At 51.4% G+C, this 21,634-nt stretch overlaps 2 protein-coding genes across 10 annotated transcripts in view; one reads left to right on the top strand and one right to left on the bottom strand.

The window, feature by feature from the left end:
* The first annotated feature begins 892 nt into the window (after positions 1-892).
* FAM228A (family with sequence similarity 228 member A) lies at positions 893-20,589 on the top strand. 4 transcript variants are annotated; one of them, XR_009867781.1, is made up of 9 exons: positions 893-1,102; positions 5,347-5,415; positions 7,075-7,266; positions 9,635-9,715; positions 11,008-11,095; positions 11,198-11,354; positions 14,930-15,068; positions 18,708-18,958; positions 19,469-20,589. XR_009867781.1 is itself a non-coding variant. In XM_062209064.1 (8 exons), the coding sequence occupies exons 1-8, from the start codon at positions 1,010-1,012 to the stop codon at positions 18,864-18,866; spliced, it is 978 nt and encodes a 325-aa protein (XP_062065048.1). In that variant the 5' UTR covers positions 893-1,009; the 3' UTR covers positions 18,867-19,218. The 4 variants fall into 4 exon arrangements, 3 of the variants coding, with proteins under 3 accessions (XP_062065048.1, XP_062065045.1, XP_062065047.1); XM_062209064.1 differs by lacking the exon at positions 19,469-20,589 and having other exon boundaries at positions 18,708-19,218; XM_062209061.1 differs by lacking the exons at positions 18,708-18,958; positions 19,469-20,589 and having other exon boundaries at positions 14,930-15,800.
* ITSN2 (intersectin 2) overlaps positions 20,527-21,634 on the bottom strand; it is a 176,263-nt gene continuing 175,155 nt past the window's right edge. For all 6 annotated transcript variants that reach the window (XM_062209048.1, XM_062209050.1, XM_062209045.1 and 3 more), the window contains exon 39: positions 20,527-21,391. In XM_062209048.1, coding sequence (XP_062065032.1) covers positions 21,234-21,391 — 158 coding nt within the window. In that variant the 3' untranslated portion in view covers positions 20,527-21,233. The remainder of the gene's footprint in view (positions 21,392-21,634) is intronic.

Below are 21,634 nucleotides of genomic sequence, written 5' to 3' on the forward strand. Positions count from 1 at the left end.
GGCCATGTTCTACTGCTTTCCCAGCCTCATTAGCAGAGAGTTGGAACGGAAGTGGAGCATCCGGGAATCCAACTCATGCCTATATGGGATGCCAGCATCAGGGGCGGTGGCTTTACCCGCTAGGCCACACCACCACCCCTGAAAATTTCAATCCTGCACTAGTATATAGAAAAGCATAGGAACCCCAATCTTGGTTAACCCATAGTCTTACCCACGCCCCACCTCCTACCTACTGGATTCTTGTGAAGCCAATCTCGCATCATTTTATCCAAAAGTATTTCAGTACGATTCTCCTTTGTAAAAACACCACAAGGCACTGTCCTACCTTAAACCAGTACCAGTGCTCCCCTGTGTCATTAAGTGCTCGGCCAGGGTTCCACATTTGCCTCACGGTCTCCGTTGTTTTGAAAGCAGTCGGGTCGTCACACCAGAGGCCGCGGCTCACGGGCGGCCCGAGGCCTGGCTGGAGCCCTCGGGGTTACAGATAAACGGCAAATTCCCTTTCGCGACCGGCGCGGGTGGGTCCGCGGGAAGCCGCCGCGGCCCGGCCGGCCCGGAAGGAAAGCGTGTAGCCGGATGCGGTTTACACCCGCGTCGGCAGGGAAGCGTGTAGCTGGGTGCGGTTTACACCCGCGTTTCCATCCGCCGTGGACAGGCCGTCCCCGCCCCTGTCCCGGGACGTCGGGGCCACCGCCCCACGCCCTCGGGCGCTCCTCGGCCCTCGCGTCCTCGCCTCCCGCGCCCGCCCAACGCCGCGGCTGCCGGGGGAGCGCGAGCCGGGACGGGGCGGCGGCGGCGGCGTCGGGTAGTGCCGCGGCTGAGGCGGGGGCGGCGGCTGAGGCGGAGGCGGCGGCGGCGGCGGGCGGGTGAGGGCGGCGGCGGCCACCTCCGGGCGGTGTCCCTGACCTGCGCCGGGGCTCGGCTCGGTTCGCAGCCCCGAAGGCCGCCATGTTCCACAGCTACTGATTTCAAACGTTGACCTGTTCGCCCCTCAGGGCGTCTGCTGTCTATGGCTGCCGCGAAGGCTCCGAACTACGGCGACTATTTCAGTCCCGAAAGACTGGAAGCATGGCCGGCGCCGGAGTCCGTTCCTTTCATGGAGGTGCGCTCAGGCGGCGGTCAGCGGCGGGCGGGGAGGGCCGGCGACGGCGCCGGGACTGGACCTGGAACCGGACCTGGAACCTCCGGCCCGCGGTCGGAGCTGGCGAGGGCGAGGGCGAGCGCCCGGCCCGGCCGTGGCGTGGGCCGGCAGCAGCCTGCGGAGGAGCCGGGAGTGGAAATGGCGTCCCCGGGAAGGCCGGTGGATCGGCGCGAGCCTGTGGTTTGCCTCACCGTGGAGAAAAGCTCTTGGCCATTGCCTTTGCCGCCATTGCCGTGTCATTAAGAGTCGAGAGAGGCTTAATTTTTTAGATTTTTATTTATTTATTTGAGAAGCAGAGAGAGAGAGAGAGAGAGAGAGAGGTCTTCCATCCGCTGGTTCACTCTCCAAACGACCGCAAGGGCCAGAGCTGGGCCGATCCGAAGCCAGGAGCCAGGAGCTTCCTCCGGGTCTCCCACGTGGGTGCAGGGGCCCAAGGACTTGGGGCATCTTCCGCTGCCTTTCCAGGCCATAGCAGAGAGCTGGTTGGGAAGTGGAGCAGCCGGGACTCAAACCAGTGCCCATATGGGATGCCAGCGCCGCAGGCAGAGGCTTAGCCCACTATGCCACAGCACCGGCCCTGAGGCTTCATTTTTGTTATGTGTGCAGAAAGCTGTGGATTTCCAAGGGCTGCAACACGTATCATCTAGTTTATATATTCTGGCAAAATCGTGAAGCATCACAAAAACAAAAAGGGTGGAAATTCTGATACCCGACCAAGATAACAGGAGCCTTCAAAAATTTCATAAAAACTATGAGTGGCTTTCAGATCTGTTTGCACCATAATATACGTCTTTACAATCTTTATTTTTATTCAGTTGAAAAGTACGCATGCCGGCGCTGCGGCTCACTTGGCTAATCCTCTGCCTGTGGTGCCGGCACACCGGGTTCTAGTCCCGGTCAGGATGCCGGATTCTGTCCCAGTTGCTCCTCTTCCAGTCCAGCTCTCTGCTGTGGCCTAGGAAGGCAGTGGAGGATGGCCCAAGTGCTTGGGCTCTGCACCCGCAAGGGAGACCAGGAGGAAGCTCCTGGCTTCGGATCAGCGCAGCGTGCCGGCCGTAGCAGCCATTTTGGGGGTGAACCAACAGAAAGGAAGACCTTTCTCTCTGTCTCTCTCTCTCTCTCACTGTCTAACTGTGCCTGTCAAAAAAAAAAAAAAAAAAAAAAAAAGAAAAAAGAAAAATACCCATTATACCAGCATTGTGCTATAATGGGTAAAGTCACAGCCTGCAACGGAGTCCCGACTTCTCACCCTCTGATCCAGCTCCCTACTAATAGCCTGGGAAAGCAGCAGAAGATGGCCTAAGAGTTTGGGCCCATGCCAGCCATGTGGGAGACCCAGAAGAAACTCCTGGCTTCGGCCTGACCCAGCCATAGCTGTTGCTGCCATCTGGGGAAATGAATCAGTTGAGGGAAGTTCTCTCTCTATAACTTTGACTTGAAAGTAAATAAAATAGTCTTTAAAATAATCAAATAAAATCAAATAAAATAGAGCAGAGACAGAGATCTTTCACCCATTGGTTTACTGCCCAGATGCTGGCAACAGCCAGGGCTGGGGTAGGCCAAAGGGAGGAGCTCCATGCAGATCTCCCACGTGGTTGGCAAGGCCTGGACTACTTGAGTCATCACCTGCTGACCCCCAGGCTGTGCATCAATAGGAAGCTGGAATCAGAAGTGAAACCACTACTTGGACCCAGGTACTCCCTCCCATGTGGGATTCAGGTGTCTGAAGTCTTAGCCAATTGTGCCAAATGCCCACCCCTAAAACATCTTTGAAAAAATTATTTTAAAAATTTATTTGAGAGGGAGAGGGGGAGAGAGAGAGTGCTCCCACCTTCTGTTTCATTCCCCAGATGCCCTCCAAGGTGGGGGATGAGCTGGGCTTCCAATCTGGATTCAATACAGTTCTCGCACAGGGGTGGCACGAACACAATTACTTGAGCCATCATCTCTGCTTTTAGGGTCTGCATTAGCAGGAATGCTGGAATTAGGAGCCAGAGCGGAGATTAAACCCAGATAATCTGATGTGGGATCCAAGTATCTTTTTTTTTAAATTTATTTATTTTATTTATTGGAAAGAGTTACAGAGAGAAGCAGAGACAGGGAGAGAGGTCTTCCATCTGCTGGTTCACTCCCTAGATGGCCACAGTGGCTGGAGCTGTGCCGATCCAAAGCCAGGAGCCAGGAGCCAGGAGCTTCTTCCGGGTCTCCCATGTGGGTGCAGGGGCCCAAGGGCCATCTTCTGCTGCTTTCCCAAGCCATAGCAGAGAGCTGGATCAGAAGAGGAGCAGTCGGGACTAGAACCGGCGCCCATATGGGATGCCGGTGCTTCAGGCCAGGGCTTTAACCTGCTGCGCCACAGTGCCAGCCCCATGGATCTAAGCATCTTAACCATTGTCTTAATTGCTAGACTAAATGCCTACACCTAAACTTTTAAATTCCATTTTTGACTTTTTAAAGTACCTTGTATATAACATTTGTTAATATTATGATGGCTAAAAAAAATGTGACTTCCCAGGATACTTGTCACCATGTCTGTTTCTACTCCATATAGATTGATTCTAAATTTATATTGTGGGATCAATGTAGTTTTTCAGTTGCTGTCTTCTGTTAAGTCTGAGAAGGCTTTCAAGCAAGATTCTGTTTGTACTTTAAAGAGAGCTTTATTTGGAGAAATCCTGAGTAGCTGTTTGAACTCACTTTTTTTTTTTTTGACAGAGTTAGACAGTGAGAGAGAGACAGAGAGAAGGGTCTTCCTTCTGTTGGTTCACCCCCCAAATGGCTACCATGGCCAGCGTTGCGCTGATCCGAAGCCAGGAGCCAGGTGCTTTCTCCTTGTCTCTCATGCGGGTGCAGGGGCCCAAGCACCAGGGCCATCCTCCACTGCCTTCCTATGCCACAGCAGAGAGCTGGACTGGAAGAGGAGCAACCAGGACAGAATCCGGTGCCCATATAGGATGTCAGCGCCGCAGGCGGAGGATTAACCAAGTGAGCCATGGCGCTAGCCCCTCACTTTTTTTTTTTTTTAATTAAGATTTATTTATTTATTTGAAAGGCAGAGTTACAGAGAGAAAGGGAGACACAGAGAGATCCTCTATTTGCTGGTTTATTCCCCAATTTGCCATAATGGCCAGGGCTGGGCCAGACCAAAACCCAGAGCCAGGAGCTTTATCTAAATCTCCCACATGGGTGCCAGGGGCCCAAGCACTTGGGCCATCTTCTGCTGCTTTCCCAGGCACATTAGCAGGGAGCTGGATCAAAAGTGGAGCAGCCAGGACACCAACCAGCACTCAAAAGGGATGCTGATGTTGTAGGCAATGGCTTAACCCACTACGCCACAATGTCAGCCCTGAGCGTCACTTCAGCTGTCACATGAAACTATTAAATATGGGTTAAAGTAACAACTTTCCTGTTTGAGATGTCTCTTATTCACCAATTTGATGTTTGAGTTTATTTCATTTGATACACTCAAAATGGCAGAACAAAAAAGAGCCAGAGACTGAATAACATAGTTCTAAGGACCTGTGTCATTTTTCATTGGCGATAATTCCTTTAGGAATAGTATAGCTTCCAGATACTGGATTTTTATTGACATCTCATTTGATGCATTTTAGTCCTATAGAATAAAAGCTGAGTCAGTTCTTAGCCAACTGAAAGAGCCCTAAGAAGAGGTGAGTGCATCAGCTTTACCCAACTTGTCATGGAAACAGTAAGTTCTAGATGTGCACAGTACCAGCATAGACGGCCAGGAGCTGTAGGAACTAGCTCTAAGATTCTGGACCAATTGAACTGAGAAACTTTCTGTGGTTTTAACTTAGGAAGAGAGGTAGCATAAGGCCAGAAAATGAATTCAAAGATCCTTTAAAACAGCTGATTGCCTGAAAACAGGATTCGTTTGCTGACGGATCCCTTTAATTAGTAAGCTTTATGGTGTTTTAAAATTGTGATTGAAGAGTTGACTTATTTTGAAACAATCTGAGTGGACAGCAGAAAAATGAATAGGTAGTAGATGAAATACGTTTGTGGGTTGATAGTTGTTGAACCTGGGTGACAGGTTCATGGAGAACAGCTTTTGAAATTTTCCATGACAAAAAATTACAAAGCGTGCTATGAGATACAGGTATCAGTTTTGCACTAAAACAATTGGTAACATACCGTGAGGTTGTTTCTTCAGTGTTACATCTTAATATTTAGTTCTGTCATTTTAGGTATTAGCTAGAGAAGACATTGATGAGGCCGTCCATGCAATATTATTTAGAGAAAATCACGCTGTGAAGGTAAGAGCTGGCTGCAGCATGTGGGCGCAAGGGGAGTTCTGGCAGAGCAAGGGTGGTACAGAGCAGTGTGACCGAGCTGACATCACCACATCATAGTGACTCATTTTGCAGGGGGGATGCGGTGCCCATTCTATAGAGAGCTGAGGTTGTGCCACCTCCTTGCACTATTGCCAAGAGGTTGGAGACCTTACTTGGATCTCTTCTTTAGGGATCTGTGAGATTGTTCTAACTGTACTTCCTCTATGTCCTGGTACTGAGTAGATTTTTTTTCCTACAAAAATTGCCTCTTTCTCATATGTACCCATATTGTAGCAGGCCTGTATCAAACCACTGGAAATGAATTAATATTTAAGGGAAAAGACCAGTTAGTAACTAATGGTCACTATGGAATTAATAAGTCTAAAAGAGGTTTAATGTGTTCTTGTAAAAAATTTTATTCATGGCCAGCGCTGTGGCTTAACAGGCTAATCCTCCGCCTTGCGGCGCTGGCACACCGGGTTCTAGTCCCGGTTGGGGCACCGGATTCTATCCCGGTTGCCCCTCTTCCAGGCCAGCTCTCTGCTATGGCCCGGGAAGGCAGTGGAGGATGGCCCAAGTCCTTGGGCCCTGCACCCGCATGGGAGACCAGGAGAAGCCCTGGTTCCTGGCTTCGGATCAGCGCGATGAGCCAGCCGCGGCGGCCATTGGAGAGTGAACCAACGGCAAAAAGGAAGACTTTTCTGTCTCTCTCTCTCACTATCCACTCTGCCTGTCAAAAATAAATAAATAAATAAAAATAAATAAATAAATAAAGTTAATCTTTAAAAAAAAATTTATCCATTCTCATTTTATTTGAAAGGCAGATATATATATATATATATATATATATATATATATATATATATATATATATATAATTTCTTGGTTCACTCCCCAAATGCCTGCAACAGCCAGGGCTCATCTAGGCTGAAACCAGGAGCCGGGAACTCAGTCCAGGTGTCCCACCTGGGTGACAGGGACCCCAAGTACTTCAGCCATCTCAGCTGTCTGCTGTCTTGCAGGGTCCACATTAGCAGGAAGCTAGATCAGAAGCAGAAGAGCTAGGACTCAAGCCTGGGCACTCTGATGTGGCAAGTGGGCGCCCCATGCCCTGCCTTTACTGCTACAGCAATCATACCCACCCCAGGTGGGGCTTAATTTCGATCAGAAAAACTGAGATTTGGTGTTATAATACTTCGATACTTGCATTGTGATTTATCATTTATAAAGGAGGTATTCTCATCTGAGCATCAAAAGAAGTGGGGTTGCCTCCTCTCATGGATGGGGAGAGGTGCACAGCAAGTCTAGGCTCTTTCTGTGCCACCAGTGTTGTCACAGCTGTTTCTGATGATGAAGCTAGCTGTGGAGTGGGTGAGTAGGGAATGCTTGGAAATCCTGAAGAAGCAGCAAGAATGTTGTGAGTTTCATGTGACACGTGAGTCTGGTGTGTTCTAGAACTTTTCGTGAGTTCTTCCTGCTCTGTGCTGTCAGGCTCCCTTCTGTGCCTCGCCTATGCTGCGCTCAGGGCTTTGCAACCTGAATGTGGCTGAGAGCTTAGGAGGGAAACAAGAGCGCCAACCTCGTTAATCAGATGACAGTAAGAGGAAACTGTTGTTTTCCCTGTTTGTGTCACCGCATTAGCAACTGGATACGTATATTCAGCATCTGGATATTTTCAAGGAAAGAAGAAAAGAGATGATACATAAGAAATGGGTCCAAAGTGTTGCCGATCCTCTTCAGCAGAGAATTATGGAAAAAGTAATTTCATATAGAGGAGTTGAAAAAATGAAACAAGAGAATTTTGAACACTTCTTAAAGCACACAAATAAAACGGTACTGAGTTTTTTTTTTTTTTTAATGTATTATTTGAGTTGGTCCAATATTTGCACTGGCTTGGCAGAAAGTTTCTAAGCCTATTTTTGCATTTAAGATGAATAAATTCAACTGTAATCTACCTGTCTTCTTATGCCTTAGGTTTCATGTGGAGGGGATAAGAGTGTTGATTTTAAACTAGATTTATCAGGACTATCTTTAGGTAAATGTTAACAGAGTAACAGTGGCTTAAAAATATAAGGGCATTTATAGTTTACTTAACAAGAAATTGATAGGGTGGTCTCATTGTGGGTTCTTGCAACACAGCAATGTCAGGGGTTTTGCTGTGGTTCTGTTCTCCTATCCTTAACAGTTTTAATTTATCTTCATCATTCTCACATTTGCCTCGTAGTTGTGTATAGCTCCAAGTATGATGTTTGCATTTTAGGCAGGCAGAAGGCGTAAGGAGTGGTGTCAGGGACGTTTCTTTTACGTCTCCAGATCGCCTTGGTGGGCTTTCACTTAGGTCTCATTGGCCAGCAAGACCTAACCGTAGGCAGGGGCAAGGAAGAGACCGTGCAGCTGTAATCTGAATAGTAGGAGTGGCAAGGGACAAGTGGATTGCATGGCTACTGGGTTGGCCAACCATTGGATATAGAGACTAGCAGTGTCTGTAAGAGAACACGATTTTGGTTTCGTATTTTGAAGTTTTATTTATTTGGAAGCGTGAGAGAGAGAGAGAGAGAGGGAGGGAGAATGAGAATATAAGGGAGAGACCTAGGGAGATCTTCCAATCACTGATTACTCCTCCAAATGCCTGCATCAGCCAGGACTGGGCTAAGCTGAAGCCAGGAACCTGGAACTCATCCACATCTCCCATATGGGTGATGAACCCAAGCACTTGGGACATCGTCTGCTGCCTCCCTGGATCATCAGAGGAAGCTGAACTCACCCCCAGGCACTCTAACATGAGAGGTGGGCATCCCATGTGGCAGCTTAACCTGCTGCACCACAACGCCTATCCCTAAAGATTTTTTGTTGCTAATTTGAGGTCAAGACTGTTTTGGAATTTAGGCCCACCTGTCTCGAGTACCAAATTTAAATCTTGTTGACTTCATGTGTAGACTGTAAGATCTTTGTTATTTCCAGGTATTTGTTAGAAATCTAGTGCAGATTAGCTGGAATGTTAGAGGTTTTAAGCATATTTACTGAACCAGATTTTTGAATATGTACATTGATTACTTTTCCCTAAATGCTCCAGGAGGCAGGAGTTCAAGATAGATTTCAGGTCTCTTTGAAATCAAAGTAGCAGTCTTTTTTTTTTTTTTTTTTTAAGATTTATTTATTTATTTGAAAGTCAGAGTTACAGAGAGAGAGAGAGAGAGAGAGAGAGAGAGAGAGAGATCTTCCATCCACTGGTTCACTCCCCAATTGGTTGCAACGGCTGGAGTTGCACCGATCCAAATCCAGGAGCCGGGAGCTTCTTTCGGGTCTCCCATGCAGGTGCAGGGGCTCAAGGAGTTGGGTCATCCTCCGCTGCTTTCCCAGGCCATAGCAGAGAGCTGCATTGGAAATGGAGCAGCCAGATCTCGAACTGGCGCCTATATGGGATGCTGGCACTGCAGGCAGCGGCTTTACCCACTACGCCACAGTGCCGGCCCCCAAAGTAGCTGTCTTATGATTGTGTCCAGCAATATGCATGCACAAGTGTCGGGTAGAGGAAGCTATACCTGAGAAATGGCATGTATTGAAGTTTAAGAGATTTTAAAGGATAGAATATTCGGTGAGAGTCAGCCAAGTGAGTGTCTGGCTTCCCACAAAACATCTGAGTGCCCAGGCTGTGTTAGGGAAAGCTGTGTTCAGAGTGAGATGTGTCATGGTTATGGTCCCCCTGTCCTTATCCTGTTATTCCTAATGCTACTCTACTAAGGGAACCTTCTCCGGAAGCAGAACTTTGAGAACAGGGTAGGCTCTTGATTCCATCTCCTAGGAAGAAGAGTAGAAAGAAGTGGAGTATTCAGGCCCAGGCAGCTAGCAGACACGGAGCTGTTGGGCTGATGTGTAGACTTACTATCCGCACCTGGAAATTAGGAGGCAGCTTTCAGCTCAATCTAAGGACAAACTTGCTGCTAGGTAAAATTACCCCTGAAGTGCCTGATTGCAAATTCTCAGAGGCTCATGGATGATTCTAGATCGAAACCGGATGATCACTTCTCCTAGAAGGGGGTGGAGTCTCATTGTGGTCTAAATTACTTCTGAGGTTTCTTCTAATCCTTGGAAGCCATGCTTTTCTGTAAAAGTTGGATAAAGTATTTGGCTTTTCTGAATCTTGCAAAAACAATTTGTATGTCAGGATTTGCTGTAAAGTGTACCATTTTTTCCCCTAAAGGAAACTGTGTTTGGAGACCATTATAATCCTGAAGTGTACGACCCTTTTTATATGAAGAAAAAGAATCCGAATTATGGAAAGGTATTAGAAGTTTACTTATTTATTCGTAGGAGGCCTGGAGTTGAGGTTTATTTTGGAAGCCTTGTAGTTATTCTCTTTCATTAAAGTCCACAGAAGTCTTTCCCCTGAGTTTTAGAATAGAAATTTGAAGTCATTTCGACGAAGGGGGAATTGACCTGGGAGCTGAGGCAAACGTGTGTGTGATAGTTTGCTCTTTTGTTGCTTGTTGACTTGCTCACATTCAGCAAAATTGAAGCATGAGGGAGAGAGGCTGTGGACAGTGAGCACTGGATGTCGCCGGTGTGCCCTAGCACCAGCGTGGCATCAGGAGGGCTCCTGGGTGTTGCCGGTGTGCCCTAGCACCAGCGTGGCATCAGAAGAGCTCCCAGGAGAGTGTGCTGGCCAGAGCTATGCCGGGCTGTGAGGGGTCTCCAGTGTCTACACTGCCAGCAGATGAGTTCAGGTTGCCAGCTGCAGATTTCAATTTTTTCTTCCTTTAGCCGCCTGATCCTGTTAGTAATCTAAACATATATCTGGCTCTGGAGAGAGAAGTGGTTTATTTTGCTGCTCCCAGAAAGCCAGGCAGGTCATTCCTATGAAGGTAGAAGGGTTCCCTTGGCTACGGGTAGAAGCTCATTGTCTGGGGGTAGAGGGCAGCACCTGTCTCACTGCCTTGCTTGTTCAGTGACTGTTTTCCTAGTGCTCAGGGCCCAGCATTGGGTTAAGCGCTGTGGTGGGGTGGAGGGGAGGTGAAGGGGAGCAAACGCCCCCTGCCGGAGGCTTATAATAAGGAGGGAGGCGGAAAAAGGCTTGCTGTGATGGTCCCCAGCCCTCTAGTCCAACTCTTACTTCGTTCACCTGCCCTTCTGGGCTCCCAAGCCCTCACAGACCAGGGGTCAGCTTCTCTGGGAGGCCTCTTCCTCTGGGGCTGGTTAGGGGCTCTGCCTCAGGCCCCTGCGGTATTCTGAGCTGACTCCTCCATCGCTGGATTGTCAGCACACTGTCTTATCTGGTCCAGACCCAGAGATGGTTGAGGGCAGGACCTGGCCTGGCTGTGGCCCACAGTGGCCTAGGGGCTCAGCAGCGATTGCCGGAGTGATGCAGTGACACGATGGCACTGGGGACAGCAGCATGTCTCTTCCCTTCCAGCAGCTTCCTCCCTCTGTTAACCCTTTACCACTCTGGGCATTGACCGTAGCCATGGGTTTCTGTTCTTGGCTGTGTTGGAGTAGAGTAAACTTGAATGTGCAGGACAGATTTTTGAAAGCTTAAGACAAACTGAAGTCGGGTTCTCAGAGTCTACTACACTGTAGGTTACAGTCCCACCATTTTGTGATCCTCTGTTCCGAAGACAGCAGGAGGTAGATGAGGAGAGGAGAGCGAACCTTGAGTATGAGACAGGTGCGTTGTGATGGGCCCTCAAAGGATTTCCCACCCTAGAGCCACTGGCGTTGTCTATAACAGTGTGGATTGAGGGTTTTGTTTGTTTAAATCTTCCTACAGGAAAACGGTACTCCATGAAGGAATTTAAAGAAATAGAGAAGGCCAGGCTGCGTGCCAGGTTGCCCCAGTTCACTTTCACCTTGCACGGTGTGATTCCAAAAGAGCGGCATCCAGGCTCTGCAGGATCCGCGCGAGGTAGAGCTCGTGGGAAACGCAGGTACGGTGGCCTGGAGCACGCGCCTGCGTCCTTGCTTCACCTGCAGCCTTGGCTCCTTGCTAATGCACATCTCCCAGTGTGGGAAAACTGGGCCGCGAGTCCAGGTGGGTGGCCCGGTGTCAGTGACCATTTATGAGGCTGGACGCAACAGTGAGAAGAGACGAAGGGAAGTCTTACTGAGTAAGAGATAGAGAAGCTCTGAACAAGAGGAAGGGCTGGTGGAAAGACCAAGCTGCTGGGTCTGTGTCTTGGGGTATTTGTATGTCTGTAACACGTCCTCTCCAAAGAGCAAGTGCAGTGGTTGTCCATTAGCTACTGAGAAGGCAGGGGCAGTGTTAATGGAGCCCTTTCCAACTTGTATTTGTCGAAACCTCAATCTTGTCCATCGGCAAATGTTTGTTGGTAGGCTTCCATCCTGTCTTGTTTGGTGCGTATGTGCTGGCAGGGAGCTGTGGGGTGGAGTTAGTCTGGCCTGCTTCTAGTCCTGTCCTCCCTCAGTAATGAGTTGCATTGTCTGTTAGTGATTTATAGTTTTATTATTATCACCACCATCACCTTTGTGTTATGTAGAGAACATAAGCCACTTAAGCCCCAAGCCAGTCCTCTGGTGACATCACCACCCAGGTCAGGAGGTGACCTGCACCTACTGAGGACAGTCCGCTTCCTGCCCAAGCCAGCTTCACTTTTTTTAAGTGCAAGGTCCTTGCTTTCCCTATAGTGTTATCAAATTAGTTTTGTATCCTTCAAATATTGTTTATCTTGCCTTGTTTTGAATTTCATATACATGGAAGCCTAAAGCATCTAATATATTTTTTTAAGATTTATTTATTTGAAAGGCAGAGCAACAGAGAGGGAGGAAGGAAGGAAGAAAAGAGAGAGGGAGGGGGGAGAGAGAGAGAAGGAGAGAGAGAGAGATAGAGTGAGAGAGATCTGTTGGTTCAGTCCCTGAATGGCCAAAACAGTCAGGTCTGGGTTAGGCCGAAGTCAGCAGGGAGTAAGTACATTTAAGTCTCCCACATGGGTGGCAGGGGCCCAAATCCTTGGGCCATCTTCTGTTGCCTTCCCAGGTGCATTAACAGGAAGCTGGATCAGAAGCAGAGCACCTGGGACTTGAACTGGCACTTCACTATGGGATGCCAGGGTTGCAGGCTGCAGCTTAACCCACTATGCCACAACACCAGTTGAAGCATCCATTCTTTTGTGACTTATTTATTTATTTTTAAAGATTTATTTATTTATTTGAAAGTCAGAGTTACACACAGAGAAAAGGAGAGGCAGAGAGAGAGGGAGAGAGAGAGGTCCTCTATCCGCTGGTTCACTCCTCAGCTGGCCACAACGGCCAGAGTTGCACCAATCCGAAGCCAGGAGCCAGGGGCTTCCTCCAGGTCTCCCATGCAGGTGCAGGGGCCCAAGGAGGTGGGCTAGCTTCTACTGCTTTCCCAGGCCTTAGCAGAGAGCTGGATCAGAAGTGGAACAGCCAGGACTCAAACCCGCGCCCATATGGGATGCCGGCACTGCAGGAAGCAGTTTTACCTGCTACACCACAGCGTTGGCCTCTTATTTATTTACAGAGGGAGTGACAGAGAGTGTGAGATCTTCCATTCGCTGGTTCACTGCTCAAATGGCTTCAACAGCCAGACTGGGCCAATCCGAAGCCAGGAGCCTGGAACTTCCGGGTCTCCCAGTGGGTGCAGGGGCCCAAGAACTTCCTGCTGCTTCCCCAGGCATGTAAGCAGGGAGCTAGGTCAGGAGTTGAACAGTCAGGACTTGAACCAGTGCCCATATGGGATGCTGGCACTGCAGGTGGCGGCTTTACCTGTTAGGCCACAGTTCAGGCTCCCAGGGACTAGAAAATTATGCATTTGGGAGGTACGTTTTCTGGGGCTTTTGCGGCCACTGCAGCCTGTGCCAGCTGCTCTTTCCTGCACGGAAGCGCAGGTCTTGTCCCGCTCCCTTGGTGTTTCCTCCTTCTTCCCTGTCCTGAGTTTTGTTGGAATAAACAATGCTACTCTGTTTCTGTCTCCCCTGGTGACATGGAAGCTTTATGTCCTATTTCTGGTTTCTTTATCCATGTTAACAAATGGTTTTATTTAAGCAGCACTGGCTATGTGACTGCCCCTTCCTACAGACAAGGCTTTGTCCTGCTTTGCTTCCTTCCCGTCCCCGAGGGGCTCTGTCCTCCTGAGGCTCTGTCCTCACAGCTCCCAGCTGCTCCTCCTCCGCCAGCGGCCCCCTCTCCTGAAGTGACCAGCACTCTCCACACAGCCTCATGACAGCTCCTCCCAGAATCCTTCCAACTGAGCCCAGGCCTTGACTTGTAGCCCCAAGGCGTTACCCGGCCCTGCGGCCTTCCTGGCTGCACCTCAGCTTCCTCCTGACCTGCGCGGTTGCATGTCTGCGCCCCCTCTCCCTGGGCCTGCCTGGCGAGGGAAGCCATCCCCACGTCGGGTACCCAGCAGCAAGCAGCAAGCGAGGGATGGGGACTCATTTATCGTGGTGCTCCCAGCACTCGGCTGGAAGGAAGTGGATGATAAGATAAGCAGATGTTTGTTGACTGAATGCAGGAAGGAAGGAGCCGGTGTATTTCTCTGGCTGGGGCAGAGCTGGTGACAGCCCTGTTCAAGGACCTGCCCGGAAGGTTCCTCCAGTGGCTGTTTGCTGAGCAAGAAGAGAACTTAGGGGCCAGCTGGAGAGGAGGCAGACACTGTGGTTGCAGAAGACCCACTTTCAAGGGGAAGAAGGGGGAGGAGGTAGGGGCCCTGATGTGTCAGCACTGGTGTGTTGCTGGGGAGAAAGCTAGGCTGCCCGGGAACCGAGAGGCCAGCCCCTTCCTCTCTGGACCCACCTGGCTGTCACCGTTGCTTTCCTGTGAACCCCCTTCTCCCTCTCCACACCCCGGCTTTCTTTGCTTTCTTGCGTGGGTGCTGGGCCCCATCCCGCCTGACTTTCTGGTTGGAGCACTCAGAGTCTGCCTGGAAGCCCCTCTGCCCCAGGGACAGCACCAGGGATTGGTGCTCTGGCCCAGGGGCCTCAGCCACAGCTGGAGAAAGATCCCATACCTCGCGCTCACCAGCTGGGTGTGCCAGCAGGGGTGCAGCAGGCCAGGCAGGTTGAGGGACAGCCCCTGGGCATGTCTACTCAGCCTTCCCTTCTCATCATGTGAGTGTTGAGGTCACAAAATTAATTTTCCAAATTTTTTTTAAAAAATATTTATTCGAGAGGCAGAGTGACAGAAAGAGAAAGAGAGATACTGAGATATTCTATATGCTGGTTCACTCCCCAAATATCTGCAACCGTCAGGGCTAGGCCAAGCCATAGCTAGGATCCAGAAACTCTATCTGGGTCTCCTACATGGATGGGAGGGGCTTAAGGGCTTGGGCCAGTATCTGCTGCCTCCCAGGTGCATGAACAGGACGCTGGGTTGAAGTGAGGTCGCAGGACTGGCGCCAGGTGCTCCACATGGGATGTGTGTGTGTCCCGAGAAGGGACCTGACTGGCTGTGCCCCAGTGCCCACCTTTTCAGAAACTGTCGCTCGGCGCTAAACTGAGACCACTTTCCTTGCTTCTCTTCACAGTCCCGAAAAGCTGCCCTGTGCAGAGACGCCGCATCTGCCTGCGGAAGAGGCGGCCGACGGGGGTCGGCTTGCTTTCGAGAGGCAGTTTCTCTCCTCGAAGCTCAGCCGGGGGCAGAGAGGGGCTGAGCAGAAGGGCCTGGTGAGCGGAGACGGGGGTGCCGGCTTGGGCGGCTGCCGCCATGGAGGAAGGGCGAGGCAGGAGGGGCGCCTTCTGAGCACTGCGGGGGAGGCACCCTGGCAGGGTCCTTGTGTGGAGACCCTCAGGAGAGCGGTCAGCGCGGGACCCTGGGCCCACTCTGAGGGGACAGACTGTGCCTTCAGGGCGAGGGCACACCTGCCCGAGGGGACTGACCTGCCCTCAGAGGTTTCATGAGCCTGGCTCGCGAGCTGTTACTCCTCTGCCATTCTCCTGCCATCTGTCTCCTAAAGCAGCAGACCAGGCCACAGGATCGTTCTCCTTACGTGACTCGCAGTAGGCAGGATGGTTTGAAACAAAGTTTGTGGTATTTCGAGGTATTTTCTGTGCAGGAATGTTCTAAACACAGATCTCTTTTTCTTTTTCTTTTTTTTTTTTTTTAATTTATGTATTTGAAAGGCAGAGCTACAGAGAGGCAGAGGCAGAGAGAGAAGTCCTCCGTCTGCTGGTTCATTCCCTAAACGGCTGCAAAGGCCAGAGCTGAGCGGATCCGGAGCCAGGAGCCAGGAGCTTCTTCCAGGTCTCCTACATGGGTGCAGGGGCCCAAGGACTTGGGGCATCTTCTATTGCTTTCCCAGGCCACAGGATAGAGCTGGATCGGAAGGGGAGCAGCCGGGACTAGAACCAGCACCCATATGGGATGCCGGTGCCGCAGGCGGCAGATTAACCTACTACACCTCCGCGCCAGCCCTGCGCAGATTTCTTATGCAGAGCTCACACTTTGCATGGCACAGCTTACAGCTTGTGGCCTACTGCCCCTTCCCTGAGCCCCCACCCCCTGTATCCTTAAAGCTGGGGCCTGGGCCCCTCTTTGGGAAGCTACCCGAGCTGGCAGGAGCAGGCCCAGTCTTGAGTGTGAATCTGTGCTCCTCCCACCGCCCCTCCGCCCCCTGCACCTCCGCACACACGGGCGTGGCTAGGAAGCTGAGCTCCGGGGTGCCCCATCCTCCCGGGTCTCCGGGAGCGAAGCAGCTCCTCCTGGTCTGCTGAGTTACCACAGAACTTTCCACAGCTGCCCCCGAGAGCATGGTTACACCGAGAGTGCTGGGCGCCACGCTCGGCTGTCAGAGCGTGTGTAAGGCATGCAGGTGATGGTTTGATGTGCATGTTCGTTGGGAACTCATCCATGCCCTCGCGTACTTACTGTTTTCCTGTGTGTGGTGAGATGACTGAAGATCTCCATCGCAGCAAATTTCAAGTCTGATTGTCCCCTGCTATCCATGGGGCACTGATTCCAGGACCCCCAAGGACGTCAGAATCCTCGGATGCTCAAGTCCCTCATAGAATGGTGTAATACTTGCAGGCAGTGTGTATCCTCCTGTATACTTTACATCATCTCTGGGGGCAGACGCTTGGCCTTGTGGCTGAGAGCAGATTAAGACACCACATGCCATGTCAGAGTGCCTGAGGTTGATGCCCGGCTCTGCTACTGATTCCAGCTTCCTGCTAACAGATCCTGGGAGGGAGCAATGATGCTCATGGGATTGGGTGCTTGCCACCCACATGGGAGACCTGGGTTGAGTTCCAAGTTCCTGTTTTCGGCCCCAGCCAAGGGTCACTGCAAGGACCTAAAGGGGGTGAACCAGCAGATGGGAGCATGCGTGTATGTTCTGTCTGCCTCTCAAATAATCCCTAGATTACTTGTAATATCTAATACGATGTCAATGCCATGTAAATACAAGGGCGCTTCAAAAGGTTCCTGGGAAATGGAACTAAAAGGTAATGGCATTTTCCATGAACTCTTGGAAGTTTTGCTATAGTTACTAGACAGTATTATTTAGGGAACAATGACAAGACAGAGAAGTGTGTCCGTGTTTAGTACAGCTGCAGAGTTTGCCCCAGATATTTTCTGTCCATGGTTGGAGTCTGGAAGTGGAACCCATGGCCATGGAGAGCAGCCTGTATCCAGTACAGCACTCCTGTCACTCACTGTGGCCCCCACGCAGCCTGTCAGGCGCCAGAGCTACTCATCTTGTGCTCAAAGTCTGTACCTTCTGGCCAGCGAGTTCCTGCTCCTGCCCCCTGACCTGGGAAAGCACCGTTCAGCTCTGTTTCTTTTATTTTCTTCTTCTTCTTCTTTTTTTTTTTTTCAAGATTTTATTTATTTATCTGGAAGGTAGAGTTACAGTGAGAGGGAGACAGAGAGAAAGGTCTTCCTTCCGTTGGTTCACTCCCCAGATGGCCGCAACGGCCGGATCAGCTCTGTTTCAATGGGTTCAACTTCTTTGGACTTCACTTGTGAGTGAGTTGGTGCAGGGTCTGTCTCTCGGGGCCTGGCGTGTTTGCCTTAGTGCGATTTTCACCTGTGTTGCTGCAGCGACAGCATTTCCTTTCCGTATAGTATCCATTGTGTATGTACACACGTTTTCTTTGCCCATTTACCTGCTGACAGATGCCGAGGCTGCTCCTGTGTCTTGATTATTGTGAATAGTGTTGCAGTGAACAGGGGAGTGTAGAAACCTTTTTGAGGTAGCAATTTTATTTCCTTCAAATATATAGGCTTAGAAGTGGGACTGCTTGACTGTATGGTAGTTTTATTAATTTCTTTTAGAAAGCTCCACGCCCTTCCATAAGGGCTGTACCAGTTTGCATTCTACCAGAAGCACCCACAGGGCCCTTCCTTTACATCCTCACCAACACTTGCCATGGCTTTCTGATAATCTCTGACCTAAGTTGCACATGGTGACACCTTACTGTGGTTTTGATTTGTATTCCCCTGACGATCAGTGATGTTGAGCACCTTTCCATGGCTGTATTTATGTCTTCTTTGGAAAAATCTCTTTTAAAAAATGAGGTGGTTAGTGCTTTTGCTATGGAGTTGTATGAGTTCCGTACATATTTTGGATATGAATCCCTATTGGACACACGGTTTGCATGTATTTTCTCCCCATCTCAGGTTTCCCCTTCATCTTGCTGTGTCCTGTGCAGAAGCTTGGTGGCACACTGAGGTGTGACCGCAGTCAGTTCTACTCTCACGGGAAGGCAGGCTTTGCTGCTGTCACTAGGAGATCCGAAAGCAGATGGTGGTTGAAACACCAAGGTTTCTGTTTGCTCATGTCTCAGGACTCGTAGCTGGGTGTGTTGGCAAGGGAGCAGGCTCCCCTCCATCAGGCAGTCTCGGGCTCCCGACAGAGGGGCTTCCCAGGTGACCCCAGGGAGTGCATCCCTGTCAGCCTGCCACAGCAGAGTTCTGCGCTGGTGAAGGTGGGCAAGGCCTGGAGGTGGCCTCCCTCACCTCCATGCATGTTCCACGGGCAAAGCCCCAACACATGGCTGTCCCTAACTGCCCAGTGCAGGGGTGCTGGGAAACTGGTCCCTGACTGGTCTGAATACAGGGGCAGGAGAGGTCTGCCCATACCATCGAAAGGTATGTGGAGTGCCGGCATACAGAGGCTTCAGCTGGGAGGTGCAGACGCCGGAGCGGGAGCTGAGGCAGGAAGGTTGTGGGGCAGCGCCCTGAAAGGGGCGTCCCAGCTCTGGCAGCAGAGCCGGGTCAGGGGCGGGGCGGGATCCGTGAGTCGGCTTCCTGCTCCCAGAAGCCCTGTCCCAGCACCATTGCAGGTCCTTCTCTTCCGTCAATAGGCCTCAGGAGCCCGACAGCCGAGCCCTCGCTCCTGGGCGCCTGGGGGCGGCACGCAGAGAGGGAAGAGTGAGGATGGCAGAGGCCCTGGGCAAGCACCTGGCGTCCCTGCACGCGACGGCCCAGCAGGACCAAGGCTGGTACTACGGAGGCTTCGTTAACTCAAGTTCGCAGTGTCGCAGTGAAAATACTGCAATGGCGTTCTGTCTCTCCAGGAGCGGAGAGATTGCAAGAAATGCACAAATAAAAACAGGTGATTTTTGAGCTCCCGTTGTGAATCGGGGACTACGTGAGGGAGGTATTTCGTGTTCACTGAAAAGTGTTAGCAATGAGGTCGCATTATTGCCTTGCAGGCCAGGACATCCACAGACACTCGCTCTCGTGCTTGCACAGACACTCGCTCTCGTGCTCGCTCGCTCTCTCAGCTTCCAGAGCACAGGTTCATCCCCCAGGGCACACCTGCCCCTCACTGGGCGTGCGAGTCAGCTGTTGGGAATGCACACGCCTAGTGCCTGCCCAGGAGCAGGGCAGGGGCCTGGGCCTCCTCGCTGCAGGACATCCACTCCGCCCTTCCCGGGGATGCTCGGGGGCCCAGGCCACCTCCCGCCTTCCCCGTGTCCTCCAGAAATCAGGCTCACACTCGAGTGGGAAGAGAGCTTGGTTTCTGAAAGGGCAGCTGTGCGTCCCTAGGTCGGAGCGTGGCCGGAGCGTGGCCAGAGCGTGGCCGGAGTTGCTGGGGGTACTGATGCTACACACCCTCTAGTCTCACAGGTGCTGTCGGACTCAGATCCTGCAGGCCCTGTGTCCTGCCTGCCTACAGGTGAAGGCAGCACTAGCCAGTCTTCCTGGTGGGAACCCAAGGATTATTCTGCAGCTGCGGTCAAGGTGACCCCAGAACCGGTTTCACAACTGCCTGATTCATCTGAAAACCAGCCAGGCCACGGGCTCACTTGGACACCAGCCCACCCCTGGCTCTGGAACCAAGGAAGCACGCTTCCCACAGCCTGGCAGTGTCAGCAGGTTGCTCTGCTCAGTGACTCTGGGCCGGCAGGCAGGGCTCCCGGAAGTGAGTACAGTGCTTTCATACACTGAGTGGTGTCTCTTCTTACTTATGTCTGCATTCTCCCTAGTCAGAGCCCGGCATCAGGACCTCAGATGAGGAAGTGGCAGGTTTAAGTTTGGATAGACTGAATTGTGTTTTCCAGCCCTTCCGTGCCCCGAACAGGAACGGGGCCCGGCACACATGCCCAGGCCCGTGGGGCGTCTGACTCCCTCCGGGTTCTTCCAGCAGCTGGATCCGCTTCCTGAGAAGCCAGGGCTCCGCAGCCTGGGTGGCCGCTTCAGAAGGACAGACCCATTCCTGAAACCAGGGGTCCAGCGCGGGAGACCTTGTTCTTAGTGATATCTGAGACAGGCTTCACGTCTGGAATTCAGAAGCTGAGCGAGCGGCTGAGACTGGCACGGATGTGGCTCCAGGGCGGGGCCTGGAGGGAGGACAGGGTCTCTGGAGCTGGCAGCAGGGCTGCCCCTGTGCTCCTCTCCCCCTACCTTACCCCTGAGGCTTCCCCTCACAGAGGCACAGCGCCCGGACGTCGTCCAGGGTAGCTGCTGAAGAAGCCGCCCTGGAGACATGAGGGAGGTCCCAGCCACAGAGCAGGTGAATGGCAGCGCCAGGCAGAGGCCCGGCCTCCTGGTCCTGTCCGTGCCCTGTTCCCTGGCTCTCCCCACGGTGCCAGAAAGGACACGTGCTTCCTTGTGAGCAGCCTCCAGACCATTCAAGAGCGGTTCAGAGAAGTTACGTTCGTAAACTTAGATTTTTATTCTCTTTCTGTACATATTGGCAATGATAAAGCTTAAAGATGCATGTCCTATGAAATATGCAAAACAGGAATTTACATAAATAATTTATACTTCAGAAAATTAAAGTTGAAAAATATTTTCCACATTATTAGAGTTCACAGTATGTAAAGGAAATCAAGCTTCTCCCTTCTATTTCAGACTATATTGTCTTAGCAGAGAATGATAAAATGATCAAGTTTCGGGTTTTAGTCAGTGCAAGAGCAGACGCGATTTCAGTAGGGGCTACCAGCATGGGGGCCGCGGCATTTCATCCCAACCCTTTACCTCCTGAGTGGCTGCGCCCAGCTGAGGTCGCGCGGCGTGGAATGGCTCCGGCTTCACCAGCCCAGCCCACAGTGGACACACTGACCCAGCGTCCGGTGCTCCGATGCCTCGTTCCCACACGATACTCGTTATAGCCCTGAACACGGAAACGTTGGCATCCAAACACCGCTGAACGTGTTCACACTGATACAAGGCACTGTGCCGGGGGTGGTTTATTTACAGGAAGGATCACGTTTGCATAGATCGCTAGCAGTTTAGTGCGCAGTAAGACAGAGGCCCCAGCGTGCATGGCTTGTGACGAATGAAGCCGCGTGGTGCTCCTGCAGCCGCAGGAGACAGCGGCCTGGGACTCTGCGGGCCCAGCCTTGTTGGCAGAGCCACCCCTGGGCCGGCCTCCAAGTCCACTAGGGGAGAGTTTTTTGCTCAAAAAGCTGTAGATCAAGGCGGACCCAGACTTCTCCTGTGGGGACCTCATGCAGCAGCAGCCGGCGCGTCGTGGGGCCCTTGCTGTCCTGTTCTGTTCGAATTTTTGCCACTGGAATTTCAGTACGGCCCAGGAAATCTGGCGGATAAACATCATGTGAGAGTTCAAAGTCTTTCTTCTTTACAGATTGTTAAACAATAACCTCAGGAGGAGTGTCTGAAACAGGGTTTACAAAACTCTTCAAACTCCAGACAAAAGACTTCTGTTGGCTTACGTCAAGTGACAAGAGATTTGTGGGACAGCAGCTACCTGTGAGGACTCAAGTCGCTCTGGTGAGGCAGTGTTGCACCTGCTCTGTGTGCACCTGGAGCAATGTTCACC

Source organism: Lepus europaeus, chromosome 13 (genome assembly GCF_033115175.1).
Source record: "Lepus europaeus isolate LE1 chromosome 13, mLepTim1.pri, whole genome shotgun sequence".
Lineage (NCBI taxonomy): Eukaryota > Metazoa > Chordata > Mammalia > Lagomorpha > Leporidae > Lepus > Lepus europaeus.

Coding starts and splice junctions, on each gene's coding strand:
- FAM228A (XM_062209061.1), top strand. CDS start 1,010: ATGGCTGCCGCGAAGGCTCCGAACTACGGCGACTATTTCAGTCCCGAA. Junction 5,416..7,074: donor GAGAAAATCACGCTGTGAAG/GTAAGAGCTGGC, acceptor TCACCGCATTAG/CAACTGGATACGTATATTCA. Junction 7,267..9,634: donor TAAAGCACACAAATAAAACG/GTACTGAGTTTT, acceptor TTTCCCCTAAAG/GAAACTGTGTTTGGAGACCA.